The sequence below is a fragment of the Solanum pennellii genome, chromosome 6, assembly GCF_001406875.1.
Source record: "Solanum pennellii chromosome 6, SPENNV200".
Classification (NCBI taxonomy): domain Eukaryota; kingdom Viridiplantae; phylum Streptophyta; class Magnoliopsida; order Solanales; family Solanaceae; genus Solanum; species Solanum pennellii.
The window spans coordinates 55,990,840-56,010,572 of record NC_028642.1 but is presented as its reverse complement, the minus strand read 5'-3'; the positions used below and the strand labels follow the sequence as shown (position 1 = coordinate 56,010,572).

The 19,733-nt window shown below is 31.1% G+C and overlaps 3 protein-coding genes across 3 annotated transcripts in view; all 3 read right to left on the bottom strand.

Moving 5' to 3' along the window:
- Positions 1-6,788: 6,788 nt before the first annotated feature.
- LOC107023803 (40S ribosomal protein S29) lies at positions 6,789-8,457 on the bottom strand. Its single transcript, XM_015224612.2, has 3 exons — positions 8,302-8,457; positions 7,201-7,300; positions 6,789-7,021 (listed from the first exon to the last, which is right to left on the bottom strand). Exons 1-3 carry the CDS (start codon positions 8,361-8,363, stop codon positions 7,013-7,015), a joined length of 171 nt encoding a protein of 56 aa, XP_015080098.1. The 5' UTR covers positions 8,364-8,457; the 3' UTR covers positions 6,789-7,012.
- Positions 8,458-8,988: 531 nt separating this feature from the next.
- LOC107023831 (inositol transporter 1) lies at positions 8,989-13,795 on the bottom strand. Its single transcript, XM_015224645.2, has 6 exons — positions 13,468-13,795; positions 12,692-12,762; positions 11,754-12,089; positions 10,724-10,831; positions 10,467-10,652; positions 8,989-10,036 (listed from the first exon to the last, which is right to left on the bottom strand). Exons 1-6 carry the CDS (start codon positions 13,607-13,609, stop codon positions 9,389-9,391), a joined length of 1,491 nt encoding a protein of 496 aa, XP_015080131.1. The 5' UTR covers positions 13,610-13,795; the 3' UTR covers positions 8,989-9,388.
- Positions 13,796-16,463: 2,668 nt separating this feature from the next.
- The window catches only part of LOC107021362 (gamma-secretase subunit APH1-like), a 6,624-nt gene continuing 3,354 nt past the window's right edge, over positions 16,464-19,733 (bottom strand). Inside the window, exons 4-6 of the mRNA XM_015222008.2 lie at positions 18,322-18,447; positions 17,433-17,560; positions 16,464-16,908 (exon numbers count right to left, since the gene is read on the bottom strand). Coding sequence (XP_015077494.1) covers positions 16,756-16,908; positions 17,433-17,560; positions 18,322-18,447 — 407 coding nt within the window. The 3' untranslated portion in view covers positions 16,464-16,755. The remainder of the gene's footprint in view (positions 16,909-17,432; positions 17,561-18,321; positions 18,448-19,733) is intronic.

Here is a 19,733-nt window from a genome sequence, read left to right as displayed (position 1 = left end):
TTATCGTTTGGCAAACAACAAGTTTTTAGTCTTCATTTTTCTTAATTATTATTAACTGCTCTTTTTGGTAAAAAGAAAAATATAATATATAGCTTTTTTTGTAAAATGACTACTACGAAAGAGAAAGAAACATAATATTATTATTATAATATAAGCCTAAAAATATTTTATGATACGTGTCATTTAAGTTATGAGTTTTGACCATTAAGCCATAATTTTTATATTATAAATTACCAAAAGATGATGACAATTTCCTAATCCGAATTAAACTTAATTTTTAAGGTCACTAATTGCTTTTTTAGGTTAAAAAAGGTAATATTATATAGAACTTTTTGGTAAAATGACTTTTACGAAAGAGAAAGTTTAGTGGTAATATTTTATTTGAGCCTTAAATAATTGCATAATTTATGTTAAAAATTGATTTGTATTATTTAGATCCAACTCCTATGGAACAAAAGAACAAACATACAAAAAGGGACAACCAATATAGCAACCAAGTTTGATTGAACCACAAAATAAAGCTAATTTAAAGAAGATAATGTGGGTCAATCTCCAAGTCTTCTAAATCCATACCAAAAAAAAAAGAAAAAGAAATTATACCATACATCGACTTTAACTGATATCTATATCGTTTTATTTTATTCGTGTATAAAAAAATATTTAAATTTGTATAAAGTTATATACATAAATCTTATGTGATATACATTATATTATTTCGAAATTATGCTACATAGATTATATAATACAAGTGTAAGTATTTAATTTTAGGCCAAATACATAAGCAGATCCCTAAACATGTTGGGTTTTTTTCCTCAGGTACCTCAACTACGTCATTTTCCTATTGAATCATTGAACCCCCATAGTTTGTTCCGTTTAAACAAACACCGTTGTCTGATGTGGAATCAGATTTGTGAGGGGTATTGATAGAGGATATATATATTGTTCCACAAATCATTAGCCCAATTGATACTGAAAATGTTTGAGAATAATTGTGTTTTACTTAAGTCATTTGAACACATTAGAAAACAAATGAGACTAGCACGGTTTGTCTTCATTCCTTCAATCAAAATTATTACAATTCGAACACAATTGAAGACATTTACAATAGAAAAGCTTATCAAAATCAACCAACAGAGTTTTAAAGAAACAAATTATGGGTGGTTCAATGATTCAATTGAAAAAGAACGTAGTTGAGTTACCTAAGGGAAAAAACCCAATAAGTTTAAGGATTTGTTTATGTATTTAGCCTTAATTTTACTTATCCAAAGCTGAAAGGCATAGATGCCAGTTGAGATGAAATTAAAAAACACATTTATGTATAATATCGTGAAAACACCCACATATCACAATCTTCATCATGATTATCACGAAGATGATATACACTCAAACTGATTTGTATTTTGCCACATAAGAATAATTTTCTTATCATTTTAAAAGTATGTTTATTTTTACACACAAAATTGAAAGACGCAGATACCAGTTGAAATGAAATGAAAGAATACGTTTATATATTACGTCGTGAAAATACCCATATATCACATCCAACATCATTATGTATCATGATGATGATGCATGATAGTAGCTTTTCTACATGGGTGGGGTGGTGGGGTGGGGTGGGGGGTATGGTAGCATAAAATGTGTGGGTCCCATATTGATGGCCACGTTGACAACAATAATTTGGCATATGGGGTTCACTAGAAGACAAGAGGTATTCCAACAACCCACGTGGCTAGTCTTAATCAGCCCACTCAGCAAACTCCTTCAAATCCACAAGTCCAATGGGCCCTGGCCCATTAAAGGACCTGCTTTCTTTGCAAAATAAGACACCAAAAAAAAAAATAATTAAATTACCTTACTAGTCCGTCTTTAAAAGAATGTCATTTTTATTTGTCAATTATAATTCAACCAACAAAACATGCTTTTAAAATGATATGTAAATTATTCTTATTTTATTTGATTTCTCGATTTTTTTGATTTAAATTCTTTTAATTTTATATTATACATATCTAATGTTTAATTAGTTAAAATATGTAAAATGACTGTAACGATATCGACTATCTCAATATTTTTTGTTACTATAACAAAATATTATCGCAAAAAACATATAATGTATGAAGGGTCAATCTCACAATAAAAAATATATTTGTTATAAAAAGATAATAAATTAACTTTTTAGATAATGATCATAGTAGATATATCTGATAATATTGTGTATTTTGAGTTTGAAAACAAAAGAAAAAAAATAAAAATACGCCGTATGAAACATGTCAAGTCACATATGAGACATGTGATTGGTATTTGGTAACAAATTGTGAACAACAATCATCAATTTTATCCTATGGTTCTCAATTGTCCTACTTGTCATAATTTTGTCTAGAAAAATATTTTGTTACTCATTTCGTCTTAATTTATACGAAGGTATTTTAATTAAATATAAAATTTTAAAATATAAATATTGAAACTTGTAATTTAAAGTGAGCTACACAACAAAAAATCTTAATAGTCTCATCGATTGAGTATTAATAAAAATTCAATTTTTTGGAACCCCAAACTAACCTACTTGAAAAAAATTAAAGAAAGAAAAGTTATAAGAAAAATGTATGTGGTTATAGATCATTTAATGCATAAGCTAAAGTTAAATTGATAATTGAATATAAAAAATGTCATTTATTTTGTAAATTATGATTAAATCAATTGACACATTGATTAGTGCAATGACATGATGTTGTATTATTTCACATAAATATATCAATCACCTTCAAAACATCTAGAACCACAAGTTATAATATTCGATTTTTTCATTTTTATTTTGAATTTTGGCATCAACTTGTTTTTCATTGTTTAATAACATAATGGCTAAAAATTATTTCATTCCAAGAAATCATTTTATTTTAGTTAGAAGTTATTGAAAATCAATGATAATTTCGATCGATTTGTTAAATTTACCAACACATACATAACAATACATTATGTTATTCAAATACAAGTTGAGAAAATGATCTCAACATAGTATATATACGAATAAATAATCGATTAAATTCTCAATTACTTTTCCTAATCGAAATATAAAAATTGAGAAAATGATATTAACATATTTTTTTTGTTTTTTTATACAAATAGATATACCTCATGAATTGGTTTTATCCTCCAAAATTGACCATTCTATAAAGAAAACAAATATCCCCCAAATTCTTATCCAAATTCAATGGATGAGGGAGAAATATAGGGAAAACAAAAAGAAAAATAAGACACGAAAACCTATTATAAGTAATGATTACCAAATTGAAAAAATAATTAAACACACAAATAAATCAATAAATTGGAGTAATACATAGGGTTAGAGGTTGTTTGACCAATGAATAATGTTCCTTTTGACTTTGCTTCAAATAACATCTGCGCGTAACTCTAATTTTAGGTGTACACAAGTATATATTTGAACAAAAATATTTTATGTTGTATAATACACGTAGCGTATAGCATTAACTATCATTTAAAATATATATATAAAATACATGTATCTATTTGTTTAATTTTATATTAGTCTATTCGTACCTTCTAAAAGTTGAAAGAGATAAACTTCACGTGAAATCAAATTAAAAAATATATTTACGTATATATATTACGTCTTTCTGAAAATATATGATCTAAAATAAGTCATATAAATCGTTACGAAATTGAATGTTGCTAGAATATTTTTTAAGAGGAGAAGTAGCAGGTGATAGGTCAGGTAGGTGATCAATATTATCATACTACAATTTGTGTGATGGCAGCCTATCACTAGTTAGCCTAATTTGGACCAATTCTAATTATTTCATTTCACATCTTTTATTTGGTTGGGATATTTCTAAAAGTTAGTGCTGTGATATCAATTATTTAGTCGTAAAAATAGTCAAATTTACATTTTTCCTATGAAAAAAAAGAATAATTTATCCTTCGTTATATTTTTTTACGTAAAAATATGTCTCTCTGTTATTCAGACTGTTCAATATATGCTTGATCCCACGTTAGATGAAACTTCATGCACTGGACTGTTAAATATAGTTAAAAAATCGTTTCAATCTTTTTTATGTTACGAGGGTTAAGTCTTGCATATACACTATCACTTTTGAAATTTCATTTGATATATGTTATTTGTTATGCATTGATTAATTATGAAACAATTATACATCATGCTGTGATTAATTAATACTATACTAATTAATATGATTAATTGAGAATATTCTTATAGTATTCTTATTTGTTGTATGGTGCTTGATCAAACATATCTCATATATAATATAACTATGTGATGTCAACCTATCTATACTTAATAGTTTTGGCCTAATTTGGAATCATTAACGGAGACTTATGATTTAAATTTTATGAATTTGGATTTGAATTTTTTTTAGATTAATTATTAAATTTATAATATATTATTTATATCTTATTTTATTTGATATACAAAATCTGGATCGAAACTACTAGACGCGAATGCCCTCCTTTGTTGTGATGTTATTGGTTCCAAAACTACTAGATATTTTCTAAAGACAGCAATAAGATCACTCACCTAATGTAGTATCAAATTATTAAAACATGGAAAATTGACTATTCTATGGGAAATTTTGACATGTTTAATTAAAAATAAAGAATATATGGTTGAAAATTTTAGTTTCGAGAACCTTCGATTAATTATTTGACAATAAGAAAATTGACATTCTGCCAATTGATTAAATATATTTTGGCTCTTAGAGGTGAAATTATTATAAAAAACTAAGATGATTTTTCAATTGACAAGAAAGTTAAAAAAAAACTCAAATATATACTTATTTGTATAGTGAAAGAACAGACCATTAGACATTTAGAAAATGGAAGGAAATTTCTCTGGTGAGAAGTTACGATTTTTAGAACGAAAGCTTCTTTCTACGAGTTAGCTGTTGAGAAGAAAAGACTAGTACTTGAAACTCTGTCTCGTATTGAACTTAAATTAGTTGTTAGCATCCAATAAGAAGAGAGCTTTGTGACTTTACGAATAAATTGGTTATAAAAGGTCAATTAGGACCTCTCTGACGGTTTTCGATTATAATTAAACTAGGAATAATCGATATTGCTAAAGGACATTATTCTTCCTCAGTAAGCTAAAGAAATCAATCAATGCAACTTATTAACATCATGGAGATGCACTAATATCTCTTATATCTTGTATTTCCTACACTAGGCGATCACTTCACTATCTATATATCACAAAAAGAATAATTCAGTAAACATATTATTTCTCTTATATCTTATCTGATTAAATATGTCAAATAAATTGGGACTGAAAAAGTAGTACATTAAACATTGACATGAAAACTATTCTTCTATTCTTTGATCCTTTAAGTATTTTTAGTTCTTTTTTTTTAGTAACAATACAAACTTAACATAACATATATAATGACAATGATATGTTTTATCACTTAACAATTTGTTAAATTCGTAACCATTCACAATTGAAGATTATCACATACAACACATAATGTATGAAAATTAAATTTCACAAAGAAACACACAATCATTATAATAAATTAACCTTTTAGATAATGATCATATATATATAGATGATAGTGTTGTGTATTTTGAGTTTAAAAACAAAAAATAATAATAAAAATACGCCGTATGAAACTTGTCAAGTCACACATGAGACGTGTGATTGGTATTTGGTAACAAATGAGAACACAATCATCAATTTCATCCTGTGGTTCTCCATTGTCCTACATGCTATAATTTTGTCTAAAAATCATTTTATCACTCGTTCCGTTTCAATTTATTCAAAAGTAGTTTGATCAGATATAAAGTTATAAATTTTCAACTTTAATACATTGTTAGTTATTCTCTAAATTTTTCAGTAAATTTCATTTAGTCACTTGAATCATAATCTGTTCAAACTAAAGCACCCGAAAATACACATGATAAATTGTTTCAAATATCTACTAAGTAATTACGTTGATCATTCATCTCTACAAACTCTAGTTTCATCATACACATCAATCTCAATTGAATCATTTTAAAAAATTTTCAATTTATTAAAGTCAACACGTATAATAAAAAGGGTGATATATTTTTATGAGGTGAACATCAGGAAAAATATAGTACATTTATTGAATTGAGGACATGAACACACAAGAATTGAATGAAACTCTGAATTGAACTACTACATAGGGTTAGAGGTTGTTTAATTAATGATTATCTTCGTGAGATAAGAATCAAGTGTGTATAAACTCTACCGTCTACCTCTATATGTAAAATTTAATTAGGTGTTTGTTATGCAGTGATCTAGTATCAACCAATTAATTATATTTTATCCTGTGAGTAATAATTAAAGAAAATGCTATGCAGGAATTATTTATATAAACTATAAGAGCCTTTATTTTTGGCCTTTAGATAGTTTAGCTCCCATTATTATATAATTATATACTATACTCGCTCATGAGACCAATTTCTTCTTCTAGAATTGAGGATATTCTTAAAGTATTCTTTATTTGTTATAAATACTTGTATGTGAGATAGGTAAGATGCTTGATCAAAAATATCTCACACAACTATTACATGTAAACCCATCTCTACTTAAGAGTCTTTAACCTAATCTGAAGCAGTTGTTTAGTCTCTCATTCTCTTAATCATTACCGATTTGGAATTATGAGTTTGAATTAGATATTCAAGCTTGCTTATTTGTTGGGTATCTAATTCTCAAAACTCATGTATTGGCAGGTACTTACAAGTATTCAGACAAACAGAGAAATATCAATGTAAGTTGAACTTGAGAAGCAAAAGAATAAAAGAAAATCTAAAAATTAGGAATGTATAGAACAAAATATAAAATTTAAAAAACTAGTTTTCTTAGGTCCACATAGCAGTTACTTCCAAAAGTTAAAACATAAATCAAAATTATCCCATTACATCATTTAACTGAAGGGAGACGCAAATCAAAAAGCTCTAATGCCATATGTCTACCAGCACCACATGTAGAGGTCCTCGTAGAAACTCATATTCAAGATTTTTAACGGTACTGCAATAAAATTAAGAGAAAATTTGATTAGCCAAAACGAAGGAATCAACATATCAAAGCTTAATAGCACCAAGACCAAAGGTAATCCAGGCAAAACATAATTTTGTGTCCGATTCAAATAGCTACATGAAAAGGACTTCAACTCCGCTAGAATTTCCAATACAAAATGCAGTGTATACCTTGATGAAGCCAATTTCCTTGGCATTGCTGCGGAAGCACTGTCTGCAGCACATGAGTCCATACTTTCTAATAATTGCATGAGGATTACCACACACACGGCTGCAATACGTACAAGGAATTCAAGATCAACTACTGAAATGGCAGTAAACAAATTCACTTCCACCATTTTAGTTGCACAATGTACATAAAACTAAATAGAATAATACATAGAGAGGGACTAAAAAAAACTGAAACATGATCACCAAAGAAAATCTTATTTATTGACACTGAACAGTTCCAATTATAGAGATTTTCTAGAACTAGCAAATCCAAAACCTAATACATTTCAATTGGGAATGTGAAGGTAAGAGCAAAGAATAGATTCTAGTATGAATTTTAACATCAAAGACCACTAATATCCTAAATTCTCACCACTCACCAATCCCTGTGAACTAAAAGAGACATAATTTGAAAACTGTTTTAGGAGATTGAAAATAAATTTTCAATCATCAGAACAATCAAGTATATGCTAATACTACACTAGTTCTAATCACTCATATAAATCCCTCTGTATGTAATCCTATTTGCACCAAACAACTCCATTATTTCTAAAGTGCACATTGACAGCAAATGAAAGGAATCATGTTCAACAATACTCACTTAACAAAACCTAGCCACAGACATAGACTCGTAAGCATCACAACAATCTATTCTTCATGGAAATCAAGTCATATCAAAACATAACAGTAAAAAATTTAGAGTATTGAATCATCACTCATAACCTAGACACAAATCTATAAATTCATTCGGATACCATTCCCAATACCTTAACATGAGCAAGAGGATCAATTATTTACACAATTACACTACTCACAGTTTTCGTAGCCTCCGTTAGGTGTGTTTCGATTCTAGTTACTATAGAAACTATCGAATAACACAATCTTTTCAGATCTTATCTAATTTCTATCTAAAAATTACAAACGGCGCAGAGTTGAAGCAAAAAAACAAACAACAGTATATAGTTTTCGCGTATGTGATTCAACAAAATCAAGCAGTAACGAAACAAAAGCTTGATTTACACAGCAATTTAATCAACAAAGGAGATTTGAGAATGAGGATACCATGTGCGAGAGCCAGGGCCGTAGTTCTTTGGGTGAGCGTTCCAGATGTTAGAGTGACCCATCTTCACAGAAAAGCGAGGCTGCGCGATGTGTTTGCAAGAAAACCCTACTTTTGCAGAACTCACTTTGTTCACAATGAGGGATGATTTTGGGACGAAAGCGAGCTTATATAGGCAGTCAAAACCCTAATTTGACGAAGGATTATGTGCATTTTCACCCAATAAGATGCCCAAATATTGCAAATTAACCCTTTAAAACGAAAATTTTCACAAACACCCCAGTTTGACCTACTATTTAATTTTGGCTTAATACATAGTTGGATCATTAAATTTGACGGAATATTTAGGCATAAGAATTAAGTAATAAATAATTCAATTAGATACCTTAATCCTAATAAAATATTTCAATTTCACTCAATTTTTTTTAATATGTTCCTGTTTGTCTATATTATAATTTGTATTAACAACTTAGTTATTTAATAGACCAATAAAAACTATATAATATATATAAGGTATTTTTATAAAAATTATGATATATAAGTTTTAAACCTCATGAATAATTAACTTGTTGAGAGGACTCGAAATCCGCATCATGTTATTTCACTATTTCAATGTTCAACCATAGAATCGACGATTCAAAGTTTTGATCGAAGAAAAAAATCCTGATTGAATATTAAAATACTCTGTATATAAAATATAACTGCGTCCAAACAATTTTTTTAATTAATTAGATAATAATACAATGAAGCTCAAAAAGTCTAGAGCAAAGTCGTTCAATGTTTTCCTAGACCTTCACCAGCTTTGATACAAAAAAAGAAAGACTAGTACTACTAGAGGACCTATCACATCGATTGGGGAAATTGCAACCAAAGCTTTAATAAACGCAGTTGCAAAATTCCCCTCAACCACATCACATTGCATTGATCTCATTAGTGTACATAATATACAAGGTGGTACAACAAAGGTAGAGGAGGTAAAGTTGCGTACACATTACCCTCTCCAGACGCTACTTGTTAATTTTCACTGAGTACTGATGTCGGTGTACCACACACCCCCTGACAATGAAGATGCCATAAGATTCTTTTAGACTAGCTTCTTGATTCAAGAAGTGGTTCTTTGCCAGATCCATTACCCCAAGCTTTCTCCTTCCAAATCTTCTCCATTTCCTCAAATGACAAGCCCTTGGTCTCTGGCACGAACACGGCGACAAACACAAATGCCATCACTGCTATAACAGCTAGTATCAAGAAAGTAACACCTGTGCCCACAGCCTCGGCTAAGGATAGGAAACTCTGGGCCACTATAAGATTTGATATCCAGTTGACAGTAGCAGACATGCCACCACACATTCCTCTGTAGGACTCTGGGTATATTTCTGAGTTCACTGTCCATGGCACAGGACCCATACCAGGTGCAAAGAAAGCAATATAGAGGGCTAAGCCTATTACAGCAATCCACCCATAAGCCCCAACATTGCCTGAAGTAGATGACTCTAAGAAAAATGCTACAGCTAGGAGAATCAAGGACACAATTACACCGGATAAGCTTGTCAATGCCAACTTTTTGCGTCCAAAGTGATCAATGAGGTAAATTCCCACTACAGTACCCATGGCATTCATTAAAGCAACAATGAGAGACAGAAGTAATGCTAGCTGATTTGATTTAAACCCAGCCATCTGTACAATTGTTGGACTGTAATACATAACCGTATTGATGCCTGTGAACTGCTGAAATGCCTGCATATTCAAATGAGTAATGATTATAAACAAGCAATTACCACTCATTTCTGACGATCAACAATGAACTTCCCATGCAATAGTGTAATAGGGAAATAAGAAAGATGTTTGCAGTTTGACGCTATTAACAACTTTCTTTTATCAAGAAATGAGCACTTTTAACTAATAAGTGAACAAAGAAAATAGTATACAAATTGCATCAAGTTCTCCTGTTTAAAATCAATCTACTGCCCACCAAAAGTGTCCTATAAGTGTCATCATCATGTTCCCATGCCCTTTTGAATTCAAGTTAAAAGACAAAATTTTATGTCCAGTCTAGATGAAGCTTAAGGGGATCCCAAGTGGGAATATAGCGTTACCAAAAATAAGACGATAGTGCTGGAAGCAATCGGTACATATTATTGTAGCATCACAGAAGCCTAGAGAGTACCTGTAATCCAGCCCCAGCAAAGAACGCAAGTCTAATCTCTTTCTTCCTAAAAACATCCAGGTAACTGACAGCCTGCTTTCTCAAGCGTTCTTCCTCTAATGCAGTAGCAAGCTGATCAATCTCCTCCTCCAATCGATAAGGATCATAAATCTTAGCTAGAACAGTGGCAGCTTCAGACTTATCCCTCTGCAGTGGTTTTCTATGTCAACAATTGTTATTTATCAGCGGTAATTTTCAACAAAGTTAAGAATTTGCACCTTCATGTAAAGCCATCGTGGAGACTCGGGTAAAAATAACATGAGGACAAATTGAATCGCGGCAGGCACTCCTGCCACTCCAAGCATCCATCTCCAAGTCCCTGGTACCTGCTCAAACATACAAGCGGCTAAGGAAGTTAACAATGAAATCTAAAAGATTTTCTTTAAGACAACAGAACAGCATTCATGCACTATCAGTTGGAGATGTTCATCCAGTACTCCCCCACATAATTGTGATTATTAAAGGGAATCAGTATCAAGAAAAATGAAACTTGAGATTCGGCAGACAGTAAAACTAGTCCTTTCCAGCTATGTACAATAAAAAACTGTATTGAGCAATCATATGAGCGTGAAACCTTAATCAAGTAAAGATTGAGATCACACTGGATGATTTTGTGTGAGGGAGATTACAAAAGTTTGATTTTCTCAGTAGTGTTCCTCTAGTTAGAACTCGATCAGCAGATCACAAAACATAAGCAGTTCTTTCCCCAACCATATCTGCTTTTATACAATAATAATGCATATGTAATTGTATGCACATGACAAATACAAGTCCTCTACCCGCATAGTCACTATCCCAATTTCAAGGACAGAGAGTGACAAATTGATAGAAGCAAATTAAATAATAGTACTCCCTCTTTTGCAACTTACTTTATCTTACTTCCCTTTCAGTCTAGAAAGAACATTACTTTCTATATTTGATAGCTCTTTAACTCCAACATCATATGGCATGTTCAAGGCCGCAATATTAAAGGGATTTTTGATACTTTATACACGTCTTTAGTTTAAAACCACAAGATTCAAAAGTATTATGTACTTAAACTTTGTTCCTATTGCACATAAAATGAAACGAAGGGAGTAACTACAAGCTCGTCTAATTCTGAGATTTTTTCTTTGAACATTTTAAGCTTTTGATTTTGTCAAATAATCCCCCATGATATGCAACACAAGATTTTGTTCATTTTTAGTTATCAAGAAATCAAAGTAAGATAAAGTTAGATAAGGCAGGAAATAAGAAGAAATATCTAACCTCTGTGAAAGCAAGATTTACAAGGTAGGAAAGAAATTGTCCACCTGTAATCATTAGTACATTTGTGCTAACAAGGCCCCCACGAATTTCTGATGGTGATGCTTCAGCAATGTATACAGGAGCAGTGACAGAAGCAATACCAACTCCCAGACCTACTAAGAGTCGACCAAGTATAAGAACGTACGGATCCGGAGCTGCAGCCATTACCACAGATCCCAGTAAGAAAACAACATCAGCAGACAGAGTAGCTTTCTTCCGTCCAAAATAATCATTAATCCAGCCCCCAGCAGCAGCTCCAATCATCGCACCAACCAATGCCATACTGACAATAGTTTCCTGCAAAATCATGAAACAGAACTATTAACGGGGGAAAATAGATTAACCAGAAATAGGACCACCTATTAAGTGTTATTGGCTCGCTGCGGAAATAAAGTCCTATTTATCGTATAATTAGCAAAGATAACATTGGTAATAAATTTGGAGAGTTTACTACTACAACAGAGTAAAGCACATTTGATAGCTGTTAAATCACATTCCACACTTGCATCATCACAATAAATACAAGTAGCGTCATGTCATTTTGCATTTCACACTTGTTCAACCATATTAGATTACCCCATTTAGTTATGAAAAATTCTTTGGATAAGGTTAGAACAATCCCTTCAATGCAACTGACAAGACGACTGAAATCAACATCCTTTACTAAGAAACTAATATAACAATCTGTTATCATCATATCATCTATAAAAGTAATAAGTGAGCTTCAACCTCACCCATTCCCCGTTCCATCCATTAATTTTTTATAATTCCAACAAGCCATATGATTATGTTGGACCAGCTTTTGTGCTCAAAAGTTCCATTTTTCGGATCACTTCTTATTAAATTGTTATGTCCGTATTCTACAATAGAGCTCAGAATGAAATTGGTTATTCATGTACCTGTAGGAAACTGCTCTGATTGACTTCAGGAAAATCATCCTTAATGTACAGAAGTGCACCAGATATAACTCCTACAACCAAATCGAAGATTTGTGAGATAATTCAATCATAGTCAGGTTACTTAATTGATAATCAAGAACATATTTCTCTGAGAAAACAAATGCAATATCTTCGTAACTTTCACAAAAAAAGTATGGATAATTTACTGCAGTGTTGTGAGTATTCTCGCCAATTATCTTATCTCCATGTCATAACATAACAACACACTTCCATTACCACCCGAAAAAAAAGTAAGGAATTATCGTCAACTGGTAGGCATACACTACAGTAATCTTTTTCTGTATCCATTAAACCTGTAGGTGGTTGAGTTTTTTGAGCTGTTCCAAAATATATAGAATCTACAAGCTGTTAATTCTAATTTCTTATATTCTAATGTGACAAGATATTATTCCAGTTAACTAAACATATCCTGATAGTTGTCTAAGTCACCAACTCCATGTTCATAAATTAAAAAATAAAATAAAATAAAATAAACAGCTAAATGATTAGAACAATAATATTAAAGCCAAAAATGACAAGCTTTTAGTCAACAACTTGCAAATCTATCATAATTAATCAGCAAATTAAGCAAGAAAACTCATCAATCAATCAAAAAATCTCAAAAAAGATCAAAACTACCCTCTAACAAAAGTTTCTGATCCTCCAAAAAAAAATTACAAATACTTAATCAAACAGGAAAAAACAAAATCTTATTATCAAATTATTTGTTGTTTTACCTGTATCGTATCCGAAAAGGAGACCTCCAATACCGGCAACGAAAGTTAAACCCAATACATACGGATTGCTGAAGTAAGAAACTTTTCTATTATTACTAGCATCCAAGTAGCCTGAACTTCCCGGTAACGAAATGATCGTCATTCCAATCCCTATTTCAATCAAAATTAATCTTCACAACAACAAATTCCCGAAGCTGAATATCAATACAATAAAATATTGTGAAAAAACTTTCAAGCTCAAACAAAATAGCTTTGCTGAAATCTAGCGAATGGTGTAGAAAACTGATTGATTTTCAGGAGACTACTAATGAAAGATGAAAAAATTATCGATGGGTTTAAAAAGCAGTTCAGCTAAGAAGACTCGAGATAAGGCTACGGAGCTGTGAGTCACCCATCATAATATTTTATTATTTTTTATTTTTCGAGAGTTAAAAAAATATTTTTTATATATTATTAAAAGAAAATGAAACGTGGAGGTTTTATTTTTTTCGAAACGTGGAGAATATATTGTGTTAGCTGTATATATTTTATTTAATCAGAGTTTTCTGTGTTTTTTGCCAAATTAAGAAGTAATGAACCTAAATTAGCCCCAAATCCATGCACTAAGTTTTATCTAATTTTGGATAGAGTTTTATAACTCTCTGCCAAAAATAGAAGAAGCAAAGTGAAAACGTTGCACTTCTTTTTCTTGAAAAAAAGAAAAAGTATTACTCTCTCCATTTAAAAAATAATGATTTAATTTAATTTAAAATGGAGTTTAAAAAAAAAAGAAGATTTTTTAATGTTATGGTTTTAAATTAAAGTTATGTTAAATGTGTCAAAATATCATTTAATTTTGTGATCTTAAATATGTCACGTGGAAAGTTAAAGTTAAAGTGTTGCAAAAAAAAAGAGTGGGTCACTCTTTCGAAACAAATTAAAAAGAAAATAGGGACATTTTTTTTAAACGGGGGGAATATTATTTTGACACTAAAAGGTATTATATTATATTGGACAACTTTCACATATAGCAAACATAAAATTCATATTTATATGCTATAACAAATTTTGCATAATTGCCCTCCATAACAGATATATATGTATAATTCGCTATACATATACAATTGAACCGAATTGTATAAAACAAAATGTTTAAAACGAGAAAGAGACATGAGCAGAGTAATGTATAAAACGAAGTACATAAAACGAATTGTATAATTATAAACGTATAGGACGATTATATACAATTTGAATTTGTATAAAACGAGAAGGAGACTAAGGCAAAAGAGACTTGGGCAGGGATATACAATTGAATCGACTTGTACAAAACGAGAAAGAGAAAAATTATATGCAATTTGAATTTGTATAAAAACGAGAAAGTTAGAAAGACAAAAGAGACTTGGGCAGGGAAATTTTTATTGGATAATTATAAGTTTATAAGACGAAGATATATGTATTTGCATGTGTATATACAATTTCTCTCGCTTTATACAATTAGAAACATAATTTATATAATTCTATTGGATAAAGCGAGAGAGACGAGCGAGAGAGGGGGAGTGGCGAGCGAGAATACGAAAGAGAAGAATTGATAAACAATTTGCTATGAAACACAAATAAATCAAACGTTAGCTATATTTATTTTATATTATTAGTTTGTCATTCTATGTGATTATCCCTATATTATATAACGTTATTTATAGTATATGATGATTGGACATTTGGACCACATAATTATGAACGTGTATATTTTTTTATTATTATTATTATTATTATTATTATTATTATTATATTTTAGATGAAAATTATTTCTTTTAGTTGGGTCACCTACGAAGATAATTAAAATGAATGAGTAAATAATTTTTTTTGTTCAATAATAGTTGTTCATTAAAATATTTTTAGAAATAATAAATAATATTGAAAATATTATTATTTTATCATTTGATTTTATTAAATTTAATGTTTAGATGACAAACAATATTTAATAGCAAAAGTAAAATAGACATAAAAGATAAATTTATTTCTTAATTTTTTAAATTGGATAACTATTTTTGATATAGTGACAATTATTGAACTAATGGAGTGTGTACAATTTGTTAGGCAATGAGAATACATATATGTATCATTTGTTAAAAGAGAAAAAGACATAAAGACAGTTCAAAATTGTCTTATATTTGCATAAAAACACCGTTAGTTTTTAAAGTGTTTTATCATTCTATAAAATTATTTAATATTTTTGTAAATGAGTCATTTTTATTTATTCCTGAGGCGCGTTATGTTGTGTTTTCACTGTCATGGACCAATTTAAAAATGTCGCGTGTCATTTTTTCTTTATCATTAATTATTTGATTAATTTATGTCATATTTCCCAAATTTAAACCCAACATAACAGTTGGTAGCCCTAATATTTCAATTTTATGATTTTTTTATAGCAAAGTCAACATTGATTTAACGACTTTATTATCTTACGTCTTCTTTGATCATTAAAATAGAATAGTTGAATGACCATTTGAGTATTGAAATCACTCTATTTTGCAATTAAGATTTAAAGTCAAACTTTTAGTATTGCTCCTTTTTTTTCTTCATTCTTATTATCAATTATAAGATTAAGATTTAAAGTCAAACTTTTAGTATTGCTCCTTTTTTTTCTTCATTCTTATTATTTATAGCCTAAATTTTTTTATTAGACTTGAATCTTCTCACTGAGATGTTTGCCATATGCATATGATTTATTACTCTAGATATTGTGAAAAACATTATTTACTAGTATAAAAATTTGAAAAGTTTAATTGGAAGTCCTAAAATATTTTTGTCTCTTTCTTTTCTTTTCATTTTTTTTAAATGAACTTCAATATATTTCGAATACAAATACTACGCGCCATTAAACTTGACATAAAAAATTATTTTAACATGTTATCTTCTTCATCACCACAAAAAGAAATTCATGCTTTCCTATTAGAAAGTCTCCCTTTTTCTTCTCTAATCCGACTGAAAAAAGATTAACTAAACAACATATTTCGTTTCACATCAGGTACGATTGTTGAATAGACATAATTTCTTGTAATATTAGGTGTTCAATAGGTACAAGGCAAATGTTAGGTGTTACAATGAAAATTCATGTAAAGTTTGAGTGGCCCGAATATGTATTTGGCCAATATAAAGTTGATTATGAAATATTTTTGGAGGCCTAAAACAAAGGCTTTACTAGTCTCTTCTTTGAGTCACCCTTGACAAATGCTCCATGCTTTAGACATATCTGGCAATTACTAATCTTACACTTCTCAGTCATACAAAAAAGGTTATTATCCTTGCTTACTGGCTATTGCTGAAGTTCCCCTCCCTGTTTCGGCTTTCTATCAATCTCCTCCATGCCATCTTTCCGCAATGTACCAAGGTCACGATTGCTACACAATAGAGGAGTGGAATGCCAATCATGCAGCCTCCAAATGCAAGATTCGTCAGTGTCTGAAAACAAACCAGAGATCATAAATCGTCATTTAATCAAAAAATGCACTCACATTGCTCGAGTTTTTCATCAAAATAGTAAATCTACAGAGAGAAGCATGATTATTAAACTCGATCAACTGTACTACGTTAGATGAAATCAGCAAGTGACATTGAATAGTATGGGTCAAGTCATTGATTTCAAGGAAATAAGAAGAAGTGGACCTCTTTTGGAGATCCTGTACTATAGATATTCGTGCATCAAAAATGTTGAAGCTATAACTCTCGGTAACCAAGAATGTAAGTAACCTGTTATGATTGACTTTGTACATTTTAATCCAAAATTAATTCAGAAGCCACACCAAATGCTAGAACTATCTGCTTCTATATTGATTTCATGCTAGAGCCCTCCAAAAAACTAGCAGATCTATTTAGGAAAGTTTCGGTTACCAGATCTGTAGTATCATTCAGTTTAGTAGTTGGTTTGCTCGACAGGTTTAGTTTGCACTCTTCAAGTATGCATACACAATTATGTGGATACTTACCAACATGCCAGCAATTAAGTGAACAACAGGAGCAAAACACTGGTCCACTTTGTTTCCTTCTTCATATCCACTGAATGCAATAACCATGGAGAAAGTGTGGATGGTAGCAAAGGCAAGGGCTATAATAGCTGCAATTTAAAATGCCAAATAGTGTTAAGACTGCATAAATATGGAGGTAGTAAGCAATACTATGGCAACATGCACTATACTTTACACTATTTTTCTAAGTTAAAACCATAGTTGCAGCCCCAAGAAAAGGGAACCCAAAATTTTAGGTAAGCTCGCCATCACACATACTTCATCCCTACTTGTTTTTATCTCTGTAGGGTTTTATATCTCAACTTAGGCCATCAAGCACCTCTAGGCTTCTCTATCCCAATATAGTGTGTTGAGTCACTGACTTTTCTCTTGATTGAATCTTCAGCCTATTCTCTCACTATCTCCCTACTCCATTTCCACATCTTTAGCCTGTTGAGCCTACTCTCTCTTTATCTCTATGCTCCGGGACACTCTTCAACTTGTTGAGACTAGTCTTTCTCTACTACAAACCCACTCTTTAATCTATTTAAAAAAGAACATGGAATTAAAAAAAATATTATAGTCCACGTGTATGCTCTAGAACCGGGTTCACGAGTGTGAGTGTGTGTGTGTGTTTGGGGAGGGGGGGAGGGGGACGGGAGGGGTTAAAGATTACAATTGTCCCTCATTAGTTGTGTAAGGATATCCAAAGAAGTTTATAATGGTCCTAAGTTACTCCATTCACTGCTTTAAACTTTGGTTCTGAAGATCTTTCAAATATAGAGTTTGCTGAAGATCAATAATACAAGGTACTCAGAAGCTAATTCCAAAAGAATAAAAGAGGAACTCAGAAATAGCAGATTTCCCTTACCAGAAACAAGAAAAAAGGGTATCTTTGAGCATTTCTCTACATAGTATGTCGCTGGTCCAAATGCAGGTGTCAAAAGGCCAAGGCAGAAAAACACAGCATGAGCCACACCATGTCCCAAACCCCCAGCTGCATGTCAACTCATATCAGATGTTAGTGTCAGATAACAAATATAATATCAGAAACTACACTAGATATCTAATAGCAGTAAGGTAGTTTGCCTTCACCATAAATGGAAAGATCAAAAGAATATTCGAAAGTTGAAACAACTTGGAGCTGGAAAGGGGTACAAACAGTAATAGTATCTCAGATAAAGCGGCCACAAGCAATTAACATCACGGGGCGCAGCATGATTTTCGACATCTCAGCGGATTCAGAATCATAATGAACAATAATGGCCCTTAAAAATGCTTATTCCAATTAATAGAACATCTATTGCCAGTTTAAACGGCAAAGAGGGTTGTATAAATAGAGAAAACTGCAGGGTAGTTTTTAAGATAACTCCTTTATCTTTTTATTTTCACACTCCAATACTTGATACCATCTAGTAGAAGTAGCTTATAGAAGTATCAGATTAGCAACATCTAAACCTTCAGAAAAAAGAAAGAGCAGTTAAAACTTAAACCTCAGTCATCTAACCTCTAAAAGCTAGCCTTTTCCATCCCAATCTCATTGAACATGCCTTTCCTCAAACAATAACCCAATCCCTTACTGTCCTCCTTCAACTTTCAACTCCTTTCCAACTGCAGTCTCTCCGTCCATTTTACACTCGGTTAAATGAAACCAGCACATCAATCTCAGCTACTAAGTCCCCCTTTGCCTGCCTATCTCTAAACAGAACTTCAATTGCATCAGTCCAATAGAGAGAGTGCAACTAATAGCATCTTCAAGTTTCCTATGGTCGGACGTGTTTTCATGATATTATTAGAATCCTTTTATCTGTACAACATCAGAAACCATCAAGATGATTTTGTTATTAGGAAATTATTCTTAACTTGTCAATCAATTAGACCTAAAAGTTGCATAAGTGATGCATCAGTTATTAGCAAGTTCCTTTTTAGCTTCCGTTAAATATGCTGAGGTTTTCCTTGTTCAATTCTGATTCCACTGGAGAAGATCAATTGGTTAAGTGCAGAGCTGAAAAGAGGGTTTAGAATTTGTATGGTGCTATGGGATCTTCAGTTATATGATATCAACAATTTCATTTTTAATGCTAAAATATGTCGCCAACAGTGAAATCTTAGAAGCAGCCAACGATTAATACGCAATAGCAGCTGCAGCTCCAATGGTCGTACCTAGCCCTGGAAGTATCTATGTTCTCTCTACAATCTCATCTCTTCTCTTTTATTGTTTTCGATCTAAGAATTGCTGTCTTGTTGGACCAATATATATATATATATATATATATATATATA